At 42.5% G+C, this 21,071-nt stretch overlaps 2 protein-coding genes across 2 annotated transcripts in view; both read left to right on the forward strand.

Moving 5' to 3' along the window:
• LOC145413852 (carbohydrate sulfotransferase 4-like) overlaps positions 1 to 21,071 on the forward strand; it is a 610,328-nt gene that overhangs the window by 257,436 nt on the left and 331,821 nt on the right. The window lies entirely within an intron of this gene.
• Positions 1 to 21,071, forward strand: part of Unr (cold shock domain-containing Unr) — a 117,391-nt gene that overhangs the window by 41,313 nt on the left and 55,007 nt on the right. The window contains exons 7-10 of the mRNA XM_080283516.1: positions 367 to 503; positions 2,682 to 2,856; positions 9,291 to 9,398; positions 9,645 to 9,818. Of these exons, the coding sequence (XP_080139642.1) occupies positions 367 to 503; positions 2,682 to 2,856; positions 9,291 to 9,398; positions 9,645 to 9,818 (594 nt within the window). The remainder of the gene's footprint in view (positions 1 to 366; positions 504 to 2,681; positions 2,857 to 9,290; positions 9,399 to 9,644; positions 9,819 to 21,071) is intronic.

The following is a 21,071-nucleotide window of genomic DNA, read 5'->3' on the forward strand; positions in this document are numbered from 1 at the left end:
GATTGGAGGTTTTTTGAGTATGTAATGCCATCTAGTTAGTCGGATATCTGTCGTTAACCCATTTACTTCCATTGTGTTCTTTTCAGCTGAGTCAAGACTGTTTGGAGTTAGCAGGAATGCAGTGCACAGTTCTTTACATCTCAGCCAGAACATTGATCAGAATAGTTTTTAACCTTTTTACTGCAATAGGTTTGTTTTATTAATATTTTTCTGATCCTAACCAAATTAAAATATGAACTTTGTATTTAGCAGTCAAACAGTTGATGCACTGAGCTGTGGCACCCTATTCTCGGGTGCCTACATGTCGAAAAGGGAAATATAATAATAGCAGTTGGTCTTTAGTGTTAGCATATCATATGTTTTCAGGTTGAGGTTAAGTTTGGAGAGCGTGATCAAAAGGGAGACTTCACACTGCGTCATGGAGACTGGGTCCAATTTAACATTGCCACAGATCGCCGGGATCACCTCCAGAAAGCGACCAACATCTCACTTCTTGATGATAGGTAGGTTGTGATGTTGACAAAGCAGCTTAGTAAAAATAAGGTAAGGTTATGCATGTAGAAGCAGTTACACTCCTTCCAGTTTGCTTTTTTATCTCCGGTTTCTTAGTGACTCAAATGTCATGCCAGAAAATTGTATATGATTGTCGAGGAGAAAATAACCCCCTATGTTTGTAATTTTCTGATAAGTTGTTATGAAATGCCTATAGTTAACAGATTTTATCAGTTTGCATCCAGCATAATGGAGTGCGATTAGCAACGATATGGTTCAAAAGTTATACCTCCAGATTTTGAACTTTACATCCTATTTACATTTTGTTTTTTGAAGGCCCTGACCAAGCATGACTGTTAATATCAGTTACTGATACTACTGGATACCAGTAGCTCCAACACAGTCAGTGTGCCATTTACAAGAAGCCCAGGTAAATTTTTTAATGGCCATGTGCCCATACTGTTGTCAAAATTGCTTAGGACATCAGACTTGAATTTGGAATTTTGCTTCTTTCAAACCGATTGTTATCCAGCACAGTAGTAGCAGCTCCAGCCTACCTTATTAGTCCAGGCTGAGAGTACTGCATATACTGTAGGTACAATAGTGTCAACCTGAACATTGCCTATTGAAATTGGTAATACTGTATTATGCAATGTATTTTTATTTTTATTTTTTAAATTTTTATAAATAGGTGGGGGCACTCACCATCCACTCACTTGATGTAGTGCTGCTCTTGGGTGTCTTCTCTTTCCTCTCCTCCCTCCTTTCCTTCCTTCCTCTTCTGTCTTTCTTTACTTCACTCTTTCCTCGTCCTTCTGCCTGCAGGTGACTTTACATTTCCATTTTTGTCTTTCTTTCGTTCATTTTTTTCCTGTTCCTTCTCCCTGTAGGTGACTCTACACTGAGTGGCAAGCCAAATGGTTTCCTGTACACCAGGAAGCCATTTACTATGCTGGGTGGTAACCATATAACCAAATTATTGCATCTGGTGGTTTAGTGGGTAATTGCGACACTCCAATCGGATTGAGCCGATGATCGTTTATATCCAAGGGATGGGTGGGGTTTATTGCTGACATAATGCCACTCAGGGATGAATGAGGCTGGTCACTCTCTTCTTAAATGTCAGGACCAACTTGCCTAGCCCCGGGCTCCTACGGTCATCATGGGGCAATGTAGGATTGGATGATGGATGGATTTATTTTTTATTTTGGCACCACACCAGTCCCATGGTAGTACCTGCCAGAATTATGGTCCATGATTAAAGGCTATGCCATTTGATCTGATGTCATTGGCTGATCATGTTGTCTAAGGTTGAGACTATGACTCTACCTCTGCAACAGAAAGTGGAGAATTTATGTTTTGATCCCTGCATTTAGTCATTACCAAAAATCTGTGAAGAGAGTCACACTGAGGAAAAGTACAGCTTTTGTTGAAAAGCTGTAGTCAGTTTGAGCATGAAAGGCTAAGAGGATTTGATATGGTAATGTATGTATGAGAAGGCAAGGCATAGAGTATGTAGGATACATTAATGTACATGACATGAGTTGCATTTTGTGTGTGTGTGTGTGTGTCTGTGTGTTTTCTTTGCCATTGATAGAATGGTTTCATCTCATTGGTGTTGCAAGGGTCTCAGTCAAAAGGAACACAGTATGGAAGGCATATGTCTGTAGAATAGAGCCAAGAATTTTGAAACTGTAGTAAGTGAATAGATGCTGCCTTAATGTGTTCATTTTGGAATTTCTGTTTCTTACAAGCCCCATTTATTTTTGAGAAATAAGATTATCATGGTGATGAAGTTGTATTAGGAAAGGTTAAATTGTTAGAAGAATAGTAAAATAGGAAGACTTTGAAGATCAGCTAATGTATATGGTGATACCATAATTGTTGTTTTGTTGAGTGCATGGGTTTTCTTATTTTGTAGGTGACCTGTTATGCCAGGAAATAATAAAAGCAAGAGTAAATGTGATATATACTATGTATGTTTATTACCTATTAATTTATTTTGTTAATTTATTTACATTCTTGGCAGTGCTGGTAATACTGGATGGATCCAGAAATATTTTTTCACTATTATTTCGTGATTTGTCAGGACAATGATGGTAAAAGCTATATCGACCTTCTACAGATGTTTATTACTTTCTTTAGTGGAATTTCTGACTATATAAGTTTTTCTTTCCTTCATTTTTCAGCTTCAACGTCTCTGGTGAAAAACGTGAGCATGGTGTTATAGCAGCATTGAAAGATGGGTATGGGTTCATCAAGTGTGCTGACAGGGATGCCCGCCTGTTCTTCCATTACAGTGAGCTCCTTGATCCAGAGAATGAAATTTCTGTCAATGATGAGGTCATGTTCACAGTGGCTCAGGTAGAGTACTAGTTTGTATTGCTCTTCTGTTATGTAGGTGCATCAGTATCAGTTTTACTCAGTCATTTTGATTGTAAGATCACACCCTCGCCTGCACATGCACATGAAAGATGGGTTGTGTGCCAGTAATTTGGTTTTGACTGATAGCCAGGAAGCCCAGGATACACATCCTCTTGGGGGCTGTGCCTCCATTTTCCCTGCACCCGGCTATGTGGAAGGGCCCTCTTCTGACCCTGGTGAAACAGTCTGCCACAGGAAGGAGACTACTTGGTTGTAATCACTGGGTTTGCTCAGCCAGACAGACTGGATTTGAGCAATAGCATCATCATCATCATCATCCGTACACTTTTTTAGTTTTACGGTGTATACCCCTTTTCTGATAAGGGCTAAGGCGTTGTCCCTGGGTAGAGGACTTAGGTTTGGAGCATATAGCAGTGTATGACCTGATGCCCTTCCTGATATTTACCAATGACCCTTGGGTGGACTCAAACCTTTGACCCTTTGGCCAGTGTGGAGTGCTCTAACCCACTGAGCCACGGCTCAGTTTTATTTATCATTTGCACCTTACCAAGAAACTGACAAATACTGGCATTGGTGATGTGACATAAGGATGATTCAGTCCCAACAAGCTGGAACAGTGTTCATGTTGTGTACTGTGCAGAGGAGTCGTGATTTAACCCTTGCCAAGCTACAGACCTCATATGAGGCACAGTGAAGGTCTGGACGATCCAAGCTTCAAGATTCTTATGAAGTACGGTTTACATTGATTATAAAACAGTGACTCAGGGGAGCTAAACTACCTGACAAAAGAATAAGCCTCGCGGGGGTTAAGACAAGAGAAGTAAGTCGTACAATAATGTGAGTATTCAGTTTCTCCCTTTATTATTTAGTAACACAGAAATATCACTCAGTTGAATGGAAGAAAAAAGTATGTGCATTTAGATATCCAGTTTCCAGACGGTTGCGTTGGTCACATGTGATGTGGGATTGTTTTTGTCGCGTGCTGCTAGTGTTCCATGATCCAAGCCCATCCACATGACCCACATTTATAACTACCTGCCTCAGCCTTGTTGTGTTGGCTGTTGTTAGTCCCCTCCCCTCTCCCCCTCATTGCTCTTCAAGACTCATCATCAAATCAGCAAGTGCATAAAACAAACGTTCACTCAAACGCAAGTACCTCAATGTCGTGACTTGGCATGGTGCGGCTAATGTTAAACTAAAGCGCAGTCACTTCTACACTGGCTAGTTGGTGTGTCATTCAAGAAGCTCGGTTTCTAATTCGACAGACCTAGTATATGTGTGTGTGGTATCCTGTACACCAGGAAACCATTTGCTATGCTGGGTGGTAACCATGTAACCAAATTATGGAGCCTGATGGTTTAGTTGGTAATTAAGGTGCTCCAATCAGATTGAGCCTGTGTAGGTTTATATCTAAGGGATGGTTGAGGTTTATTGCTCATGTAATGCCACTTAGGGATGAGTGAGGCTGGTCACTCTCATCTTAAATGTAAGGACCAACTTGACTAGCCCCTGGTTCCTACACTCCTCATGGGGTGACATAGGATTAGATGATGGATATATATATATATATATATATAAAGTGGAGGGACTGTAAGAAAATGTTCTGGAGAGAGGTGAAAAGAGTAAGACAGGGTGGAAGTGAAGTTAGCAGGGGAGTGAAAGATAAAAATGGTAGATTACTAGTGGAGAAGGGAGAAAAAGTGAGCAGATGGAGAGAACACTTTAAGGAATTGTTGAACGTAGAGGTAGGAAGTAATGCGAGTATAAGTGGCTGGGGAATGGCTGGGAGAAGGAGGGAGGTGAGAAGACAGGAAGAAATCAGTAGGATAGAAGTTGTGGAAGCAATGAAGAAAGTTAAATCGGGGAAAGCCCCTGGAATTGATGGAGTGTGTGGTGAAATGCTGAAGCATGGGGGAGAGATAGTAGTAGAATGGATGTGGAAGATGTGCAGATTGGCCTGGGAGGAAGGTAGAGTCCCGGAGGATTGGAAGTCAGGTATAATTATTCCCTTGTACAAAGGAAAAGGGGAAAAAGAAGTGTGTGGTAACTATAGGGGCATTTGTCTTCTTAGTATAATAGGAAAAGTGTATGGTAGGATACTTATTGACAGAGTTAGAGAAAGAACAGAGAAATTAGTTGGAGAAGAACAGGGAGGCTTTAGGAAGGGAAGAGGTTGTGTAGATCAGATATTCATTCTCAGATCTTTAGTGGAAAAGTTTCTAGAGAAGGGAAAGAAGTTGTATGCGGCATTCATGGATTTGGAGAAAGCATATGACAGGGTGGATAGACAAGGATTGTGGAAAGTGTTAAGAATATATGGAGTAGATGGAAAGTTGTTGAATGCTGTGAAGAGTATGTACGATGGTGCGAAGGCTGCAGTGCGTGTGGATGGTGATCTAAGTGAATTTTTCTCTTTGAAGGTTGGGTTGAAACAGGGATGTGTCATGTCTCCATGGTTGTTCAATCTGTACATGGATGGGGTAATAAAAGAGGTACAAGGTAGGGTAGTGGATGTTGGAGTGGCCATGGTGAGAGAGGATAGTGTTCGGAAACTCCCTGTACTGTTGTTTGCAGATGATACTGTGTTGTTGAGTGAAGACGAAGGAAGCTGCAAGGCTTGGTGGATGAGTTTGGGAGAGTGTGTAAGAAACGGAATCTAAAGGTGAATGTAGGGAAGAGTAAAGTGATGGTCTTTGAGAGAGGTGAAGTCAGTGAATGTACAGCGAGGTTGGATGGTGAGGAATTGGAAAGTGTGAGTACGTTTAAGTACTTGGGTAGTGTGATGAGTAAGGATGGAGGTTTGGAGGGTGAAGTGCTTGAAAGGGTACAGCAGGGAAGAAAGGTTGCTGGTTCCTTGAAAGCAGTGATAAGAAACAGGGAAGTGAGCATGGAAGTGAAAAAGTTACTACATGACAGTATTGTCATACCAACTCTAACGTACGGAAGTGAAGCTTGGACGTTGTTGGAAGGACACAAGTCAAGAGTGAGAGCAGTGGAAATGAGTTATTTAAGAGGAGCCTGTGGAGTCACGTGGAGAGACAGGCTGACGAATGAGGATATAAAGGAGCGTTGTGGTGTTGATGTGGATGTGATAGGAAGCGTTATGAGGAACACACTGAGGTGGTTTGGCCATGTGGAGAGGATGGAGGGTGAAAGACTGACGAAGAGAGTGTATGTGAGTGAGGTGGAGGGGGAAAGAGGGAGGGGGAGGCCGAGGATGAGATGGAGGGATGGGGTGGAGAGGTATATGAGAGAGGGGGGTGTGAGCTGGGAGCAGGGGAGTGAAATGGCGGGGGACAGGGCGACTTGGAGGCGATTTGTTTGTGGCCACCCCAAACGGGATTGAGGCGTCTGGCAATAGATAGATAGATATATATATATATATATATATATATACTGTATATATGTATTTATGTATGTATGAATGTATGTATGTACAGTAAGACCTCACTCTAACGGACTAATTGGGGCCCAAGCCATGCCAAAAAATGAGAAATTCCGATAATAGCGACATCCGGACTTCCCCCTGCTAATCCGGATTTTTTCTGATATATCGGACATTAGTCCAGATCACATGAACGGTTTCGAAACTGTTTGACTACCATTGTGGTACTATACTGTGTTAAAACTTCACTACTTAAATCAAATGGTATAATATATATAATAATATTGTACTGTACACTGATAAACATATCTTTTATTTACCTTATTGTGCTGAATATAGCTGAAGTGGTCAGACAGTCTGGACTGTCTCTGGTTTTATCAGACTTTTTCCGATATATAGGAATTTAGTCCAGTAGCTCCTTGAGTCCGGTAAAAGCAAATTCCGGTCTATTGAAGTTCGTTATATCGAGGTTTTACTGTGTATACATATATATATATATATATATATATATATATATATATATATACATATATATATATATATACATATATATATATATATATATATATATATATATATATATATATATATACATACATACATACACACACATATATGTGCAGTAGTCCCTCATTCATCCGGATGTGTTCATTATCCGGATGCTGGACCTTGGCTCTATTAAACCATCATCCGAATTTACTCGCTATTATCCAGATGTCAAAGTCCCCGAGAACTTCAGCTGGCCAGCCAACATGTTCATACATTCGGTATTGTGGCCGCTGGACTTGAGCCGTGAGCGGGAAGTAGGTCGTAACCCACAACCAGAGCTAAAATACCCATCTGCCCCTATACTGAATGGTCAAAGTCGCACGCTCATCCCATCGCTCCCAACGAACCTCCGGCACCTAAGTAATATGACTATAACCCACTAGAGGTGTCAAAGCGTCCATATGCATCCCAACCAAATGCTCAATGTCGCATGGCCACCAGCCTAAGTGCCACTGAGATTGTAACAAAGATTGCAAGCCACGAATACATGTTCGGTGACATCAACCGTCTGCCTCTCTACTGAGCGTCCAAAATCACCAGGTCACCAGGAGGTGTGTTTCCACATGGCCACTGGGCATTTAACAGACCGCAAGCCACGAGTAGTGACAGAAGGGTGAAAATCCTGCCTGCAGCCTCGCTTCTACCCCCTTCCCATCCCTACTCTATACCCTCCTGGCTCTACCCCATTCCCTCAGTCTAGGTCTACCTTCCTCTGTGGTGATAACATTTACGCGTGAGTTTTTTAAAGTTTTTTGTGATTTATTCGAATATACAGTACGCGAATTCCTAGTACGCAACGTCCTCTGCTGCCCGTATAGGCGCGTACTAGGGGGATGTACTGTGTATATACATATATGTTTATATATAGTGGCCAAAGTCGGCAGTGGGAGGAGGGGAGTGTAGCACGGTTTTCTATGGCAGTTGGATAAAGTTCAGGGAGTTGTTGCCTCTCCTGACATTGAGAGGGCTCTCCCTCCATGCCTAAAGTATCTTTGTATGTGGCATGTGTTAGGAGTGTAATGCTGTATAGTAGTGAGACATGGGCAGTTAAGGAAAAGGATAATCGCAGACTCAGACATACAAAAATGACAAGGATGAGGTGGATGTGTAGTGCGTCCTTGAGTGCGAGGCCTGGTGGGGCAATGATTACAATGAAAGAGTTAAGAAGTAGGATGGGACTGGAGTGTATTGGTTTTGTGATGAGGAGGGGTAGATTGAGGTGGTTTGGGCATGTGGAGAGGATGGGGGATGACAGTTGGGTGCAGGCAGAAAGTGAATAGTGTTAACAATGGGGGTAGGGTTGCAAGAGATAGACCGAAAAAAACCTGGGATGGGACCAGGGATTAGGGACTGAGTAGGTAGGCTGCTAGAGATCGAGCAACATGGAGGGCCACCATTAGATGACCAAAGCCGACTCACACAAGCATGTTGGAGCCTTTAAAAACAAAAATGAATCAGTGGCTGATGCAGCACTGGCGCAAGGTGGCTGCTGGAAGCTTACAGATAGCCTACGAGGGTGGAAGCTTTCAGACATTGGCATGAAACACATTACAGCCAGATCAGTATTGGATACCAATCATGGCATTAAGGGTTAATATCAATATTTAACATATACTGTACTGTACTGGTGTACAGTGTTTACTAGCATATATAAAACAGAGCCAATACGACTCCAGCATTCGTGTGCTTTACTGTCAATACAGACATGTTTGTCATTCATTTATGGCAAGCTTTAGGAAGGGTGAATTTTACTTCTCTCTCTCCCTTTAAGGAGATTGTCATGCATTCAAGTTTATTGATTTCTGCATGTGTGTACATATATGATGATGTTTAAAATCTGGAGACCAGAATAGGGGAGAAAAAACAAAAGTGGAACTAAATAATACAGTTCTTATTGAAATATATTCCTAACAAAATGTTTTCTGTTAACACTTGATCAGCAGTTTGCTAGAATATATGAGGCTTTGTTTCAGAGAAAACTCTGTAGATTTATGGTGCAATTTATGCAGTGCAGTTGAAGCACAAAAATGTGCATATTCAAATAAACTGTTGTAGGTAGTCAATTTGTGGTATGTGGTGGCGACCATCATCCACTCACTTGATGTAGTGCTGCCTACTTCCTTAGCTTTTATCATTCATTTTCTGTGCCTGCCCTCCTCTCTTCCTATTTCTCCTATCTTTCCTGTCACTTCTTATTCCTTTTCTTTCCTTTACAGGTGGCTTTACATTGAGTGACAAGCCAAATGGTTTCCTGTAAGCCAAGAAACCATTTACAATCCTGGGTGGTAACCATATAACCAAACCATACATGCTCCCTACGTGTCAACAAGTGGGTTGGTGGAGGGTTGGTGCCCCTCCCTGTAAAACAACTAACTCAGTGTCAAATGGCCACCCTTTGCGGGATTGTGGTGTCTGGCAATAGATAGATAGATAGATAGGTAGTCAATTAAATTTGTTTTTCTCTTTCCAAAACCATCAGGACACAACCAACCAGTCACCTAACCGCCAGAGTGCAATCCGTATCCATCGTGTAAATTCAGGCACTGTTAAGTTTGAGATACTAGTCACAGAGGGAGTTCATGGCCATGTGAGTAGTCCGCAAGAACATTTACAGTGTGTATGCTTTAATGCTTGCGTAGTTTTATTAAATTGTCAGTGCAGTTGACTTAATAATGCACTATGTATACAATTTCTGTAAATGTGATTTAATGTCAGTTTTATTTGTTTTATAGGTATTGTTCATGTATCATATTGTTAGTTGTCATATTTCTTAAAGTTTATTTTTGTTTTTTATTTGTTCATATATTTATTTAGTTATTTTTTTGGCTCATAGGTAGTGGTAGAGGCTCCAGCAAACCCACGGAGCCCAAGCAAGACTAATGGCCAATCCTCACCCACTGAAAAGTCTGATGAGCCAGGGGTTATATCATACCTTCAGGATGGAGTCAAACAAACAATTAATTACTATGCCAAAAACTGTGATAGACCCCCACAAGTTGGAGATAAGGTGAGTTGTTCTACTTTGGTATGTTTTAGGAGGTTGACATTAACTCTTCCAGTCTCAGGTGTCTCTCTTAAGGTGAATTAAATCTAGTGGTGTAGTGGTAGATGGGAGTGCCCACCATCCACGTAGTGTGGTATTATATTTAGGTGGCTATGCATGAGTGACAGGCAAAGTGTTTTCTTTATTTACTGTCTTGGGTGATAAGGAGGAGTAGACTGTAGCACCAGTTGAGCAGGGCAGTACTCTCAAGGTGGGTGGAGAGATGATGACTGGGAGAGGTGGAGCTCCTGTTTCATCAGTCCTTGGGACTAGTTCCTGACCATCTCCCTTTGCCGAGCTTTTTCACTGTTTCATTAACACAGAGAGTAGGCTAGCATGCTCTCCAGTACAAATAACGTGCACACTACACACTACACTTCCTTTTCAAAACTTTAGAAAGAATGGCGTCCAATAACACAGCCTCAGATTCCTCAGGGGAGGGGACCGTAAATGCCCCCACCATCCACCCGTCTCCCGGTGACAACTCAACGAGCTGCCTGGAACCACTGTCTGACTCACTTCATCTTCATGTCTGCAACATGTGCGGCCTTTCCTCTAACTTTCTCTCTGTTGAGCACCACCTCTCCTCCCCCAAACCTCACCTTCTCTTCTTAACCGAGACTCTGCTGTCGGAGGCAACTGATAACAAACCCTTTTCTGTATCCTCCTACTTGTGTATATGTACACAACAACTTTTCTTGCTCTCGTGTTCCAGAAATTGAGTCTTCTGAATGCTCTGCTGTCTGGCTTCGGTTTCCTTGTCATTCTCTGACTAAACATATCTGTGCTGTTTACTTTTCCCATAATTATACTGACTTAAAAAATTCTTTGACTATCTTCTACGATGGAATCCATCCTGTCCATTTTTCTTTTCTCTTATTGAATGTTCACCACTACCTCTGGCTCTCCTCTCCTTTCCTTGGTCCACCTGGTGAACAGGCCTACATCTTTTCTAGCCTTAATCCCTGAAGTACAAATAGGATCACTCGATCCATTTCCAAAATTTCGCTAGATACCGAATGTGATCGATAGAGGAGCCTTTGTAAAAAACTGTGGACACTAGGCTTTGGCCCGATTGTGATGTATATCGATGCAAACCAATGAGAGCTAAGTCCTGAGTAGGGAAGGGGGAGGATCTGGGCCCCTACCGGTGGTGGTGGGAGGGTAGTTCCCCCACCACCCTCTAGCCACCTTCCTTTACCCCAATACCTTTGTTCCCTCTCGCCTTCCCTCACCTTTGACTGCCTCCTGTTCCCTCCCTCGCCTCTGACTGCCTGCTGTTCCCTCCCTCCCCCTCCCCCACCATCCTCCATCATGCCACTGGTTCCTCCCCCTTTCCCCCCCCCCTCCCTGTCTTCCTGGAGAGGGTTATATCCCCCCTACCCACCCTCTACACTCCTGTACTTCCTCTCTGCCTTTCCTCTTTGTCTTGTGGTGTCTGTCTTCCACCTCTGTACCCCTGTACCACCCTTCCAGGCATCTCCCCACCCCTTGTAGTATGCCGTCTACTTACCTAGCCCCCCCCACCCTGCCTAGAGTATTATGCATCGTTGTTACTATTCATGTCACGTGTTTTCATTCAGTACCAGATTGTTGTTTGTGTAATTGCACACACCAGTGCACGAAACATAGAATGTATGTTTTTTCATGTTTGTTTTTTATTTTGATGGCTACACAGCTATGAGGGAAGGGGATGGAGGAGGGAAGGTGGGGAGGGGAGAATTGTTGGGGGGAAGGGTGTTGGGAGTGAGTGAGGAACACTGGCATAATTATTTTGCATGCTATTGTTTGGGGGGGGGGGGAAAGAGCTGGAAAATTCTGAAGGGAGGTAGGGGGGGTAGCTCTAGCTTTTTTTCCCCCTTGAAATTCTTACAGCTACTTGATATGACAGCTCTGAGGGGAGGGGATGGGGGGGAAGGGGTGAGGGGAGAGGGTGCTGGATTGTGTAACAGCAAGAAAAAGATTTTTTTTTTTTTTTATTTTTTTTTTTTGAGTACACAGCTATGAGGGAAGGGGATGGGGGGAGGGAAGGTGGGGAGGGGAGAAGTGTTGGGGGGGGGGAAGGGTGTTGGGAGTGAGTGAGGAACACTGACATAATTATTGTGCATGCTATTGTTTGAAGAAAAAAAAAAATGAGCTGGAAAATTCTGAAGGCTGGGGATAGGAGGGGTAGGGGGGAAGGGGAGGGGGGGGTGATGGGAGTGGGTGAGAGGGGTCATGGAAGAGAAGGAATGAGGGAAGAATGGGGTGGGGGCGCATAGAAAATTGGAGTCGCCCCGCCTGGAAGGGTAATTTTTTTCAGCTTTGACGGGCTGTACCTCATGAACCAGTTGGTCTAAAATGCTCTGGTTTGCAGCATAAAGTGTGTAAATTCAAGCTCTAAACCTTGGGCATAAAACTTTTTTTGGAGCTACACGCTCCAAACCAAAGTCCTCTACCCAGGGGCAACACCTTAGCCCTTATTCAGAAAAGGGGTACCTGGCATAAAACTCACTAAGAGTCGAAAAATTGGCTCCACATACTGTACTGTACAGGTTTTCAGGGAAGTTCAGTCAATCGCATTGCATATCGTAGGGGTTAATGATCTAGAGTAGCTTGTACAGCACCCTATGCGTATCCCTGACTGCCTTGGAGAGAGTTCCAACATACTTGACCTCTTCCTTACAACTAATCCTTCTGCTTACACTTAATATTTCCTCTCCATTGGGCTCCTCTGATACACAACCTTATTACGTTAACCTGTCGTATCACTCCAGTACAGCCTGTGGACCCTTCAAAGAAACATCGGTTGTGGCACTTTGGAGCTGCTGATTGAGAGGCCCTCAGGCAGTACTTTGATTTTCCCTGGAATGATTATTGCTTCCATGGCTGGGAGCCATCTCAATGTGTCTTGAGCATTACGGAGGTTATTCTCGCGTGCATGGAAGCATACATTCCTTTCTCATATCCTTTGACTGTTGCAAGAAAACCTTGGTTAATCATGCTTGTTCTAATGCTGTCCACAACTAGGAGAGGACTTATAAAAGGTACTGGAGCCAACCCACCCCTGAATCACATCTTTTTTATGTTTCTGCCTGGAATCATTCTAGGTCTTTTCTTTGCTCTGCAAAAAATAATTTCATCCGTACTAAATGCTTTCAGCTCTCCAACTCGAATTCTTCCTGCTTCTTCTGGCACCTTTCCAAAAACCTTTCTGACAACTTTACCTCATCATCCTTCCCTCGTTTCTACTCCAATGGCTCTGTAGCTATTTCATCTACTAACAAAGCAGATCTCTTCTCTCAGACTTTCTCCTCCAATTCCACTTAAGATGATTCTGGTGCCATTCCTCCATCACTTCCCCCCTCTGACTTCCTCATGGCTGACATTAAAATTTCTTCAGCTAATGTATTTTCTGCCATCACTGGCCTCAATACTAACAAGGCACATGGGCCTGATGGGGTCCCTCGTGTTGTCCTCGAGAACTGTGCTTCTGTTCTTACACTGTGTGTAGGTAATCTCTCTTGCCATTGTCTATCAACTTTTATCTTTCCTTCTTGTTGGAAGTTTGCTCTCATTCAGCCAGTCCCAACGAAGGGTGACCATTCCCAACCCTCTAGCTATTGTCCAATTGCTTTAATATCCTATGTCTCAAAAGTTTTCAAGTCTCTTCTTAACAGAAAAATATAAAGCATCTTTCCTGTCACAGTCTTCTTTCTGAGTGTCAGTATGGGTTCCGTCAGGGAAGCTCCACTGGCGATCTTCTCACCTTCCTTTCAAACTCCTGGTTATCCTCCTTTCAGGACTTTGGTGGAAGCTGGCTTTCAATTAAGTCTGGCATAAATCTTTAATATCCAAACTGCCCTCTTATGGCTTCTGTCCTTCTATTTGTGCCTTCATCTATAGCTTCCTTTCTGGTCGTTCTGTAGCTGCTGTTGTAGACGGCCATCATTCTTCTCCTACATCTATCAACAGTGGTGTTTCTCAGGGCTCTATCGTATCACCAACTTTCTTCCTTTCATTTGTCAGTGACCTAAGCTGTACATCTAACCCTGTCCACTCATATTCTGATGATTCCACCCTTCACCTTTCCATTTGGTTCCTGCAATGCCCATCTCAGCAGTTACTTCAAAAATCAAGGGATGATGCTATGGCACACTTGATGTCTGTCTGACTTGGCTCATATCTCTGACTGGCGTAAAAATAATCTTGTTGTTTTTAATGGATCAAGGACTCAGTTCTTACACCTGTTAACCTGACAAAATCTACCATAGGAGTACCCACTAATGTTTAATAATATCCAGCTCAATCCTGTATCATGCTTGAACATGTTTGGGGTTTCATTTTCTAGGGACATATCTTGGAAAGATCATATTACATTCATCCATCCATCCATCATCCAATTCTATGTTGCCTCATGAGGAGTGTAGGAACCCTGGGGTAGGCAAGTTGTTTTGGACATTTATGATGAGAGTCTACACAGGCTCAATCCGATTGGAGCACCTTAATTACCCACTAAACCACTAAGTGCCATAATTTGGTTATATGGTTACCACCCACCATAGTAAATGGTTTCCACTACAGACAACCATTTGGCTTGTCACTCAGTGTAGAGTTACCCATAGGCAGAAGGAAGAGGAAAGAATGAAGGAAAGAAAGACAGAAGAGGGAGTGTAAAGTCAAATGTAGGCAGAAGAAAGAGGAAAGAGTAAAGGAAAGAAAGCAGAAGAGGAAGGATGGAAGAGAGGGAAGAGCAGATGCCCAGAGTAGCACTACGTTGAGTGCCCCTGCCAACCGTCATATTACATCTCTTGTAAAATCTACTTCCAAGGGATTAGGTGTGCTAAGCCAACTCCGTACATTCTTTACCCCTGCACAGTTGTTGACTATATACACGGGTTTTATTCGCCCCGTGTAGAGTACAACTCTCGTGTGGGGAGGCTCCCCACATATTGCTCCTTTCAACAAGGTGTAGTCAAAGGCTTTTCATCTCATGAACTCTTCTCCTCTTACTGGCTCCCTTCACCCTCTGTCTCTTTGCTGCACTGTTGTATCATTATCTCTTTTCTGTCACTACCTCAGTGGTCACTGCTCCTTTGAACCGTCTGCTTGCATCCCTCCACCTTTATGACGGGCGCAAAGCACCCGTCTGGCGACAAATTCTCATCCCTTTTCTGTCCAACTCTCTAATGCAAGAGTTAACTGTTACTCCCAGTCCTTCATTTATGCAACAGGTCATCTCTGGAACTGTCTCGCTCTGTCTGTTTTTTCTACTTCCTATGATCTCCAGTTTTTCAAACGAATTGTGTCCAGGCATCTTGAAATGACCGGATCTTGAATTTCTCTCTCTCTCTCTCTCTTTTTCAGAAGGAATGGTTTGTGGGCTCTTAGCCCTTGGTTGCTTCATTCTTGCATTTAAAAAAAAAAGAACATAACAGACAACTCATTGCCTGATGACCTAGTCAGTTAAGGTGTTATGAATGGATTTTTCCTTAACCCCTTAACCGTGGGGTGTCACTTTCGTGACGCTTGGGAGCAAGGGATCATACCGCGGGGCGACCCTTTTGTGATTTTGTGTTATTTTGAATTCGCCTGGGCTTTGAAGTGGTGGCTTGTATCATGTATCAGTACTGCCAATGTCCAACACTAGTCAACACTCCTAATCTCATCTGTACTCCCATCCATTGTTGACAATTTAGCCATTTCTCCCCGTTCTTGACTCCCCTCCCTACCTCCCCTCCATTACCCTATCCTCTCGCCTGCCCGGCCGTGCTACGCTAAGTAAATCTTCCCTGGAATTTTTCACTGATTTCATCCATTGAAATAAGCCCTATGCCCTATTCTTATACCAAATAATATATACAAGAAAGAAATAAGGTAAGTGAGAGTGCCATACACCTAGAATTGGCTAATTATCACTTGACAACACCTCACGTGCACTCGTTCGCTAATTTTTGCTGTTGATTTCCCCTTGAAATATGCCATATAATCTTTTTTCGTAATAAAAATATATATAAGAAAGGAAGGGAGCAGCTTAAGTGATATTTACATTCACCTGGAACTACCTAATTATTGCAGGCCACCACACTGTATTCTACGCTAAGTAAATCTTCCCTGGAATTTTCCACTGATTTCATCCATTGAAATAAGCCCTGTGCCCTATTTTTATACCAAATAATATATACAAAAAAGAAATAAGGTAAGTGATAGTGCCATACACCTGGAATTGGCTAATTATCACCTGACAGCACCTCACGTGCACTCGTTCGCTAATTTTCGCTGTTTATTCCCCTTGAAATATGCCGTATAATCTATTTTCGTAATAAATATACATATAAGGAGGGAAGGGAGAAGCCTAAGTGATATTTACATTCACCTGGAACTACCTAATTTATTAAGTATTGTCTTGGTTTCCTGCCAATCATTTCATTGCTATATATTAGCAGGTCTCACAGGGCTGAAGTTGGTAGTACAGTATTGCACTCACCCTCGCCAGGCGGCAGGAGGCCACTACTATCAGTTCACTGTCGTCTTTGAAAGTGGGAGTATGTCTGATTTGCTTCTGCTAACTTCCGCCGCTTTATAGCCCCATGCAAAGGGCCCTGTGACCTTTACCCCCTACTAAACCTCGTGTGGAAAGAGGTAAAGGGCTGACAATTGATAGAGAGTGACTATGATCTTTTTATTGAGTAAAGCAGTGCAAGTGGAATTGTAAGTAAAGTGTAAATAATGTGTAAACAGCAAGAAAGCAGTGAATGTAAATATAAGTGAACAGTGGAAAATAGTTTTATAAGTTACTTCAAGTGACAGTGCATAACACAGTGTAAATAAAATAGAAATGTAAATAATGTAAATAAAGTAGAGAACGTAAATAGAAATGTAAATGAGTTGTATTATAAGAATACGAGTATATGTACTAGGAGTAATGAAAGTGAAAGTTTCACTCTAGCATGTATGAATACTATGAGTTATGAGAGTGAAGGTGAAAGTGACATTTACTCTCAATGCTAGTATACAGGACGAGAAAGTGAATGCTACGTATTTTACTGAAAGAAATTGAATCCCAACAGTGACAATAAACCACTATTACTGAAGGAAACTTATGGATAAAGACTGTAGATTTATATAAGTGTTATATAGTAACAGAAATATAAACTGTGAGTGTTTTTATGAATAATAGACAACACTAGCGGCGAATGATCGGAAGTGGGATGGTCATTCGCCTTCGTAATTTTCATTGCTTTCACAGTGTTTTTTTTGGGGAGTATGGATTCCAAACTATTTGAGAATCATAGATTAGTGTTTCTAGTGATAATATCAGGCTGTGGTAATCATATTACGAGTTGTCGGGATGTGTAAAGTGGAGACTTCGTTACCCAACTTCAGAGGTCTCCACAAGTCCTACGGTACTCGACGAAGGCTCAGCAAACACCCAAGGAGAAAGCTGAAGGTATGTGCCATAAGTATATGTGATTTTAATATTCTAGGACTAATAACTGATTTTTGGCAAATAATTTTAGAGAGTCTGTTGGAGCGCAAATATGCCCGCGGGAGCCGCAAGTCAAAGCAAAACAAGCCCGCGGTTTAAGGGTTAAGGGTTTATATCTTAAAGCTGGTTGGAGTTTCTTATATAGATAATTTTTCAGTGTTTCACTTGTGGTGGCTTCCAGATGGCCTTTCACTGCATTTGGTGTATTTTGTCCAAGACATCAGAATGTTTGGTGAGTGATGAAAAAGATGGATTTATTTGTAAGAGGTGATGTGTGGGTCACCTGTGTCCAGTAAGGCAGACGGGGAGAGAGCATGTGAGAGGGACTGTAAGGTATTTTTTTATTTATTGATGTGGAAAAAGTGTATGATGGATTAACTAGGGAGGACGTCTTTAAGGTTTCCTTATATATGTTACGGTATATCGTTTTCATTTATAAAGGCTCCAACATGCTTGCATGCATCAGCCTTGATCACCTAATGGCATCTCTCCACACTGCTCGATCTCTGGCAGCCTCCCCATTCAGTCCCTTCTCCCAGAAGTCACACTCTATGACCTCATCCCAGTCTTCTTCAGTCTGCCTCTTGCAGCTTTACCCCTGATGTTCACACTTCTCATCTTCTGTACTCAGTTGTCATCCTCCATCCTCTCAACATGCCAAACCATCTCAGTCTACCCCCACCTCATCACAACACCAGTTCACTCCAGTTCTGTTCTTCCTCTCAAGTCTTCAGTCGCAGTCCTAGCCCCCCCCCCCCTTCCCAGGCTTAAAAACGACACACTACACATTCATGTGATCATTGACATTTCTTTATGTTTGAGCATACAAATACCTTCTTCCTTTACTGCATATTTCTCACTACCATGCAGCATTACACTCCTAACACATGCTGTATATAAAGATCCCTTAGCATGGAGGAAGAGCCCTCTCAGTACTAGGAGAGGCAACAGCTCCCTGAACTTCCTCCACCACTTCTTACTCTGGCCAAGAATTAGCTCCATCCCCACCTCCAGCACATAACATATCCCTCAAATAAAACTTCACACACTTGAGAGACTTTCGGCAATATCAGTCCCTTTATGCCTGACAATCTCTACACGCTCTCCCTGACACATCGCACTCACAAAATCAGCATTTTTTCACAGTCTACCTGTAATACCATTACATGTCTTATACACCAACTTCTCACAGACACTGCATTAGATGGAGCTGCATCCCACACCCATGTGGCAAACTGCACATGGCCACTCACCCCTGCCTTGGTAATACTGCCACCAACCAAAGATATCATAATTTTTATTTTCTGTGCCCCATTCTGTCTCTCCTAAATCTTTCTTCTGCCTTCCTTTCAATCTCTGCAGTCAGCATCATACATCATTTTCCATTGGAGGCCGTTTCTGAAGTCACACGAGAGAGCTTCAAGCACCATGACAGACAGCAAGGGGTTCAACATTCACAGAAAACTCATCATTCAAATCTTTCATTCTCATATGGGGATGAGCATCCACATACAATGCCATAACCACTCTAACCAGCCACTCTCGAAACAGAGCTTTCTCAATGCCCACCTTTTCATCTCCCTTGGGACTATGTCAGAGGCCTTCTCCAAAGCAACAGAAACAAAGTACGGCTCACTTTTCTTTCCTATATATCTTTCTTTGAAGTTATCAGACAATGAAAATGGCATTAATTGTTCTTCCTGGCATAAACTTAAACTGCATCTCATCAGTATTCACTCTGACCCCTGATGCATGCCAACATTCACAGAAAACTCATCATTCAGATCTCCCTTCATTCTCATATGGCAGTTAGCATCCACATACAGTGCCATAACCACTCTAACCAGCCACTCTCGAAACTAAGTTTTCTCGTTGCCCACTTCACCATCTTCCTGGGACTATGCCAAAGGCCTTCTCCAAAGGAACAGAAACAAAGTACAGCTCACTTTTCTTTCTTTGATTGATTGATAAATTTGTTTTGAAGTTATCAGACAATGAAAATGGCATTAATTGTCTCTGCCTGGCATAAACCCAAAGTGCATCTCATCAGTATTCACTCTTATCCCTGTTGTACCCTCTAGGACTTTCTTCATTATCTGGTCCAATAGTTTATGCCTCAATAGTTTCCTCTTTCCAGGACATCACCCATCCCCTTACACACATTTGTAATCACAGTCTTCAGGCAGTCATATGGAACAACACATTTATATACCGTATAATCGAATTTATTATGCGAGTAACCAGACCCACTCTGTATCTCCTGAGGCCTTCAACATCTGAGCAGTCAACCCTGACACACCTGCTGCCTTCCCCAACTGCATCTTTCTTTTTGCCCTGCTCACAGTAGCAACATCAGAGGCCAAGGGCGAAACACTAGATCTGCTGACTCTAGATCATCTGTTCCAGTCAGTTTCCTCATTCAGCAACTGATCATAATGCTTTCTCCTTGTGTTTTTATGTCCTCACTGTCCACCACCACCTTTCCTTCATCATTCTTCACACACTGCTCATCTGTGGTATCCCTGTTTTCCCTCTTAATCTGATTTGCCGCCGTAAATGCCACATTCTTCCTTTCAGGACTGTTTACATTATTCAGAAAAAGTTTCTGAGACTCTGATTTTGCCCTATGTACCTCCTTTCTAGCCCAGTGCTTGGCAGCCAAGTATTCCTCTTTGTTACCATCCCTTTTCCATTCCTAGAAGAGCCTTCTTTTCTCTTTAACTGTGGCTTCTACACCCTCATCCCATCACTGTTACATTATGTCTATGAGGATCCGTTATCCATCCACACACTGAATTAGTAACTCTCAGGAGATTGTTCCTCAGAGCTCTGTACTGTTCATTAATGCTTCTTTCAACATTTTCCTGTATAGCTACCACTCAACTCCCCTTGCTGTAGAAGGCATCCCTTACTGCTTTGTTTTCAATTTAAATATTTTCTTCTTGGGTACATAGGCCCTCCTCTTAACCACCTGCTTGTTAAGCTGCATGTCACGTATCAGTAGTTTATGTTGCTGCAGACACTTTTTGCTCCCAATAACTTTGGCATACTGCACCAACCTCCGGACCTGAAAATGGTCAATCTGTCTACTGTTACCCCAGACTCGTATGTAATCAGCCTACTCATTTCGTAAAATGCTTGTTGCTCACAGTGATGTTCATCTCCCCCTTCCCTTGCTGTATTCCTTGTACCATAAGTACATCCTCCATGTCCTGTAGCTGTTTCACCCACATGACCAATTAATCACCACCCAAAACTACAGTATCATCATTCCCTGTACCACCAAACACGTGTATTGAGTCATCCCAGAATCTGCCTTTTTCTTCATTATCCAAGCCAATCTGTGAAGCATATCCTGAAATAACTGAAATACTGAGTTTACCAAATGATGTCCTCGCTGCGACATTACTTCCATTCACTATCATTACATTCATGACACGTTCCATCCATTTCTCCTCAATCAGGTCACCCACACCACCATATCTGACTACACTTCTCCACTAAAATAGGTTAAACATACAGTCTGCTAGCAATCATTCTAGCTGACCCTTCCCTAAATGTGACTTCCTGTATGCATCAAACATCCACCATCCTTCTACTCAGCATCTCTGCTACAACCCATGTTGTTCTCTTCAAACTACCCACATTCCACAAAGCCACTCTGAACCCCTTGGGCAATTTGATTTTTCACAGGCTTGCTTTTATTGCTGTTTTTCCTCATTTTGTCGTAAGTCAGGTAAGTGGGCCCT

Source organism: Coenobita brevimanus, chromosome 97 (genome assembly GCF_032717465.1).
Source record: "Coenobita brevimanus isolate Jiangsu-jjx chromosome 97, ASM3271746v2, whole genome shotgun sequence".
In the NCBI taxonomy this organism is placed as follows: Eukaryota; Metazoa; Arthropoda; class Malacostraca; order Decapoda; family Coenobitidae; genus Coenobita; species Coenobita brevimanus.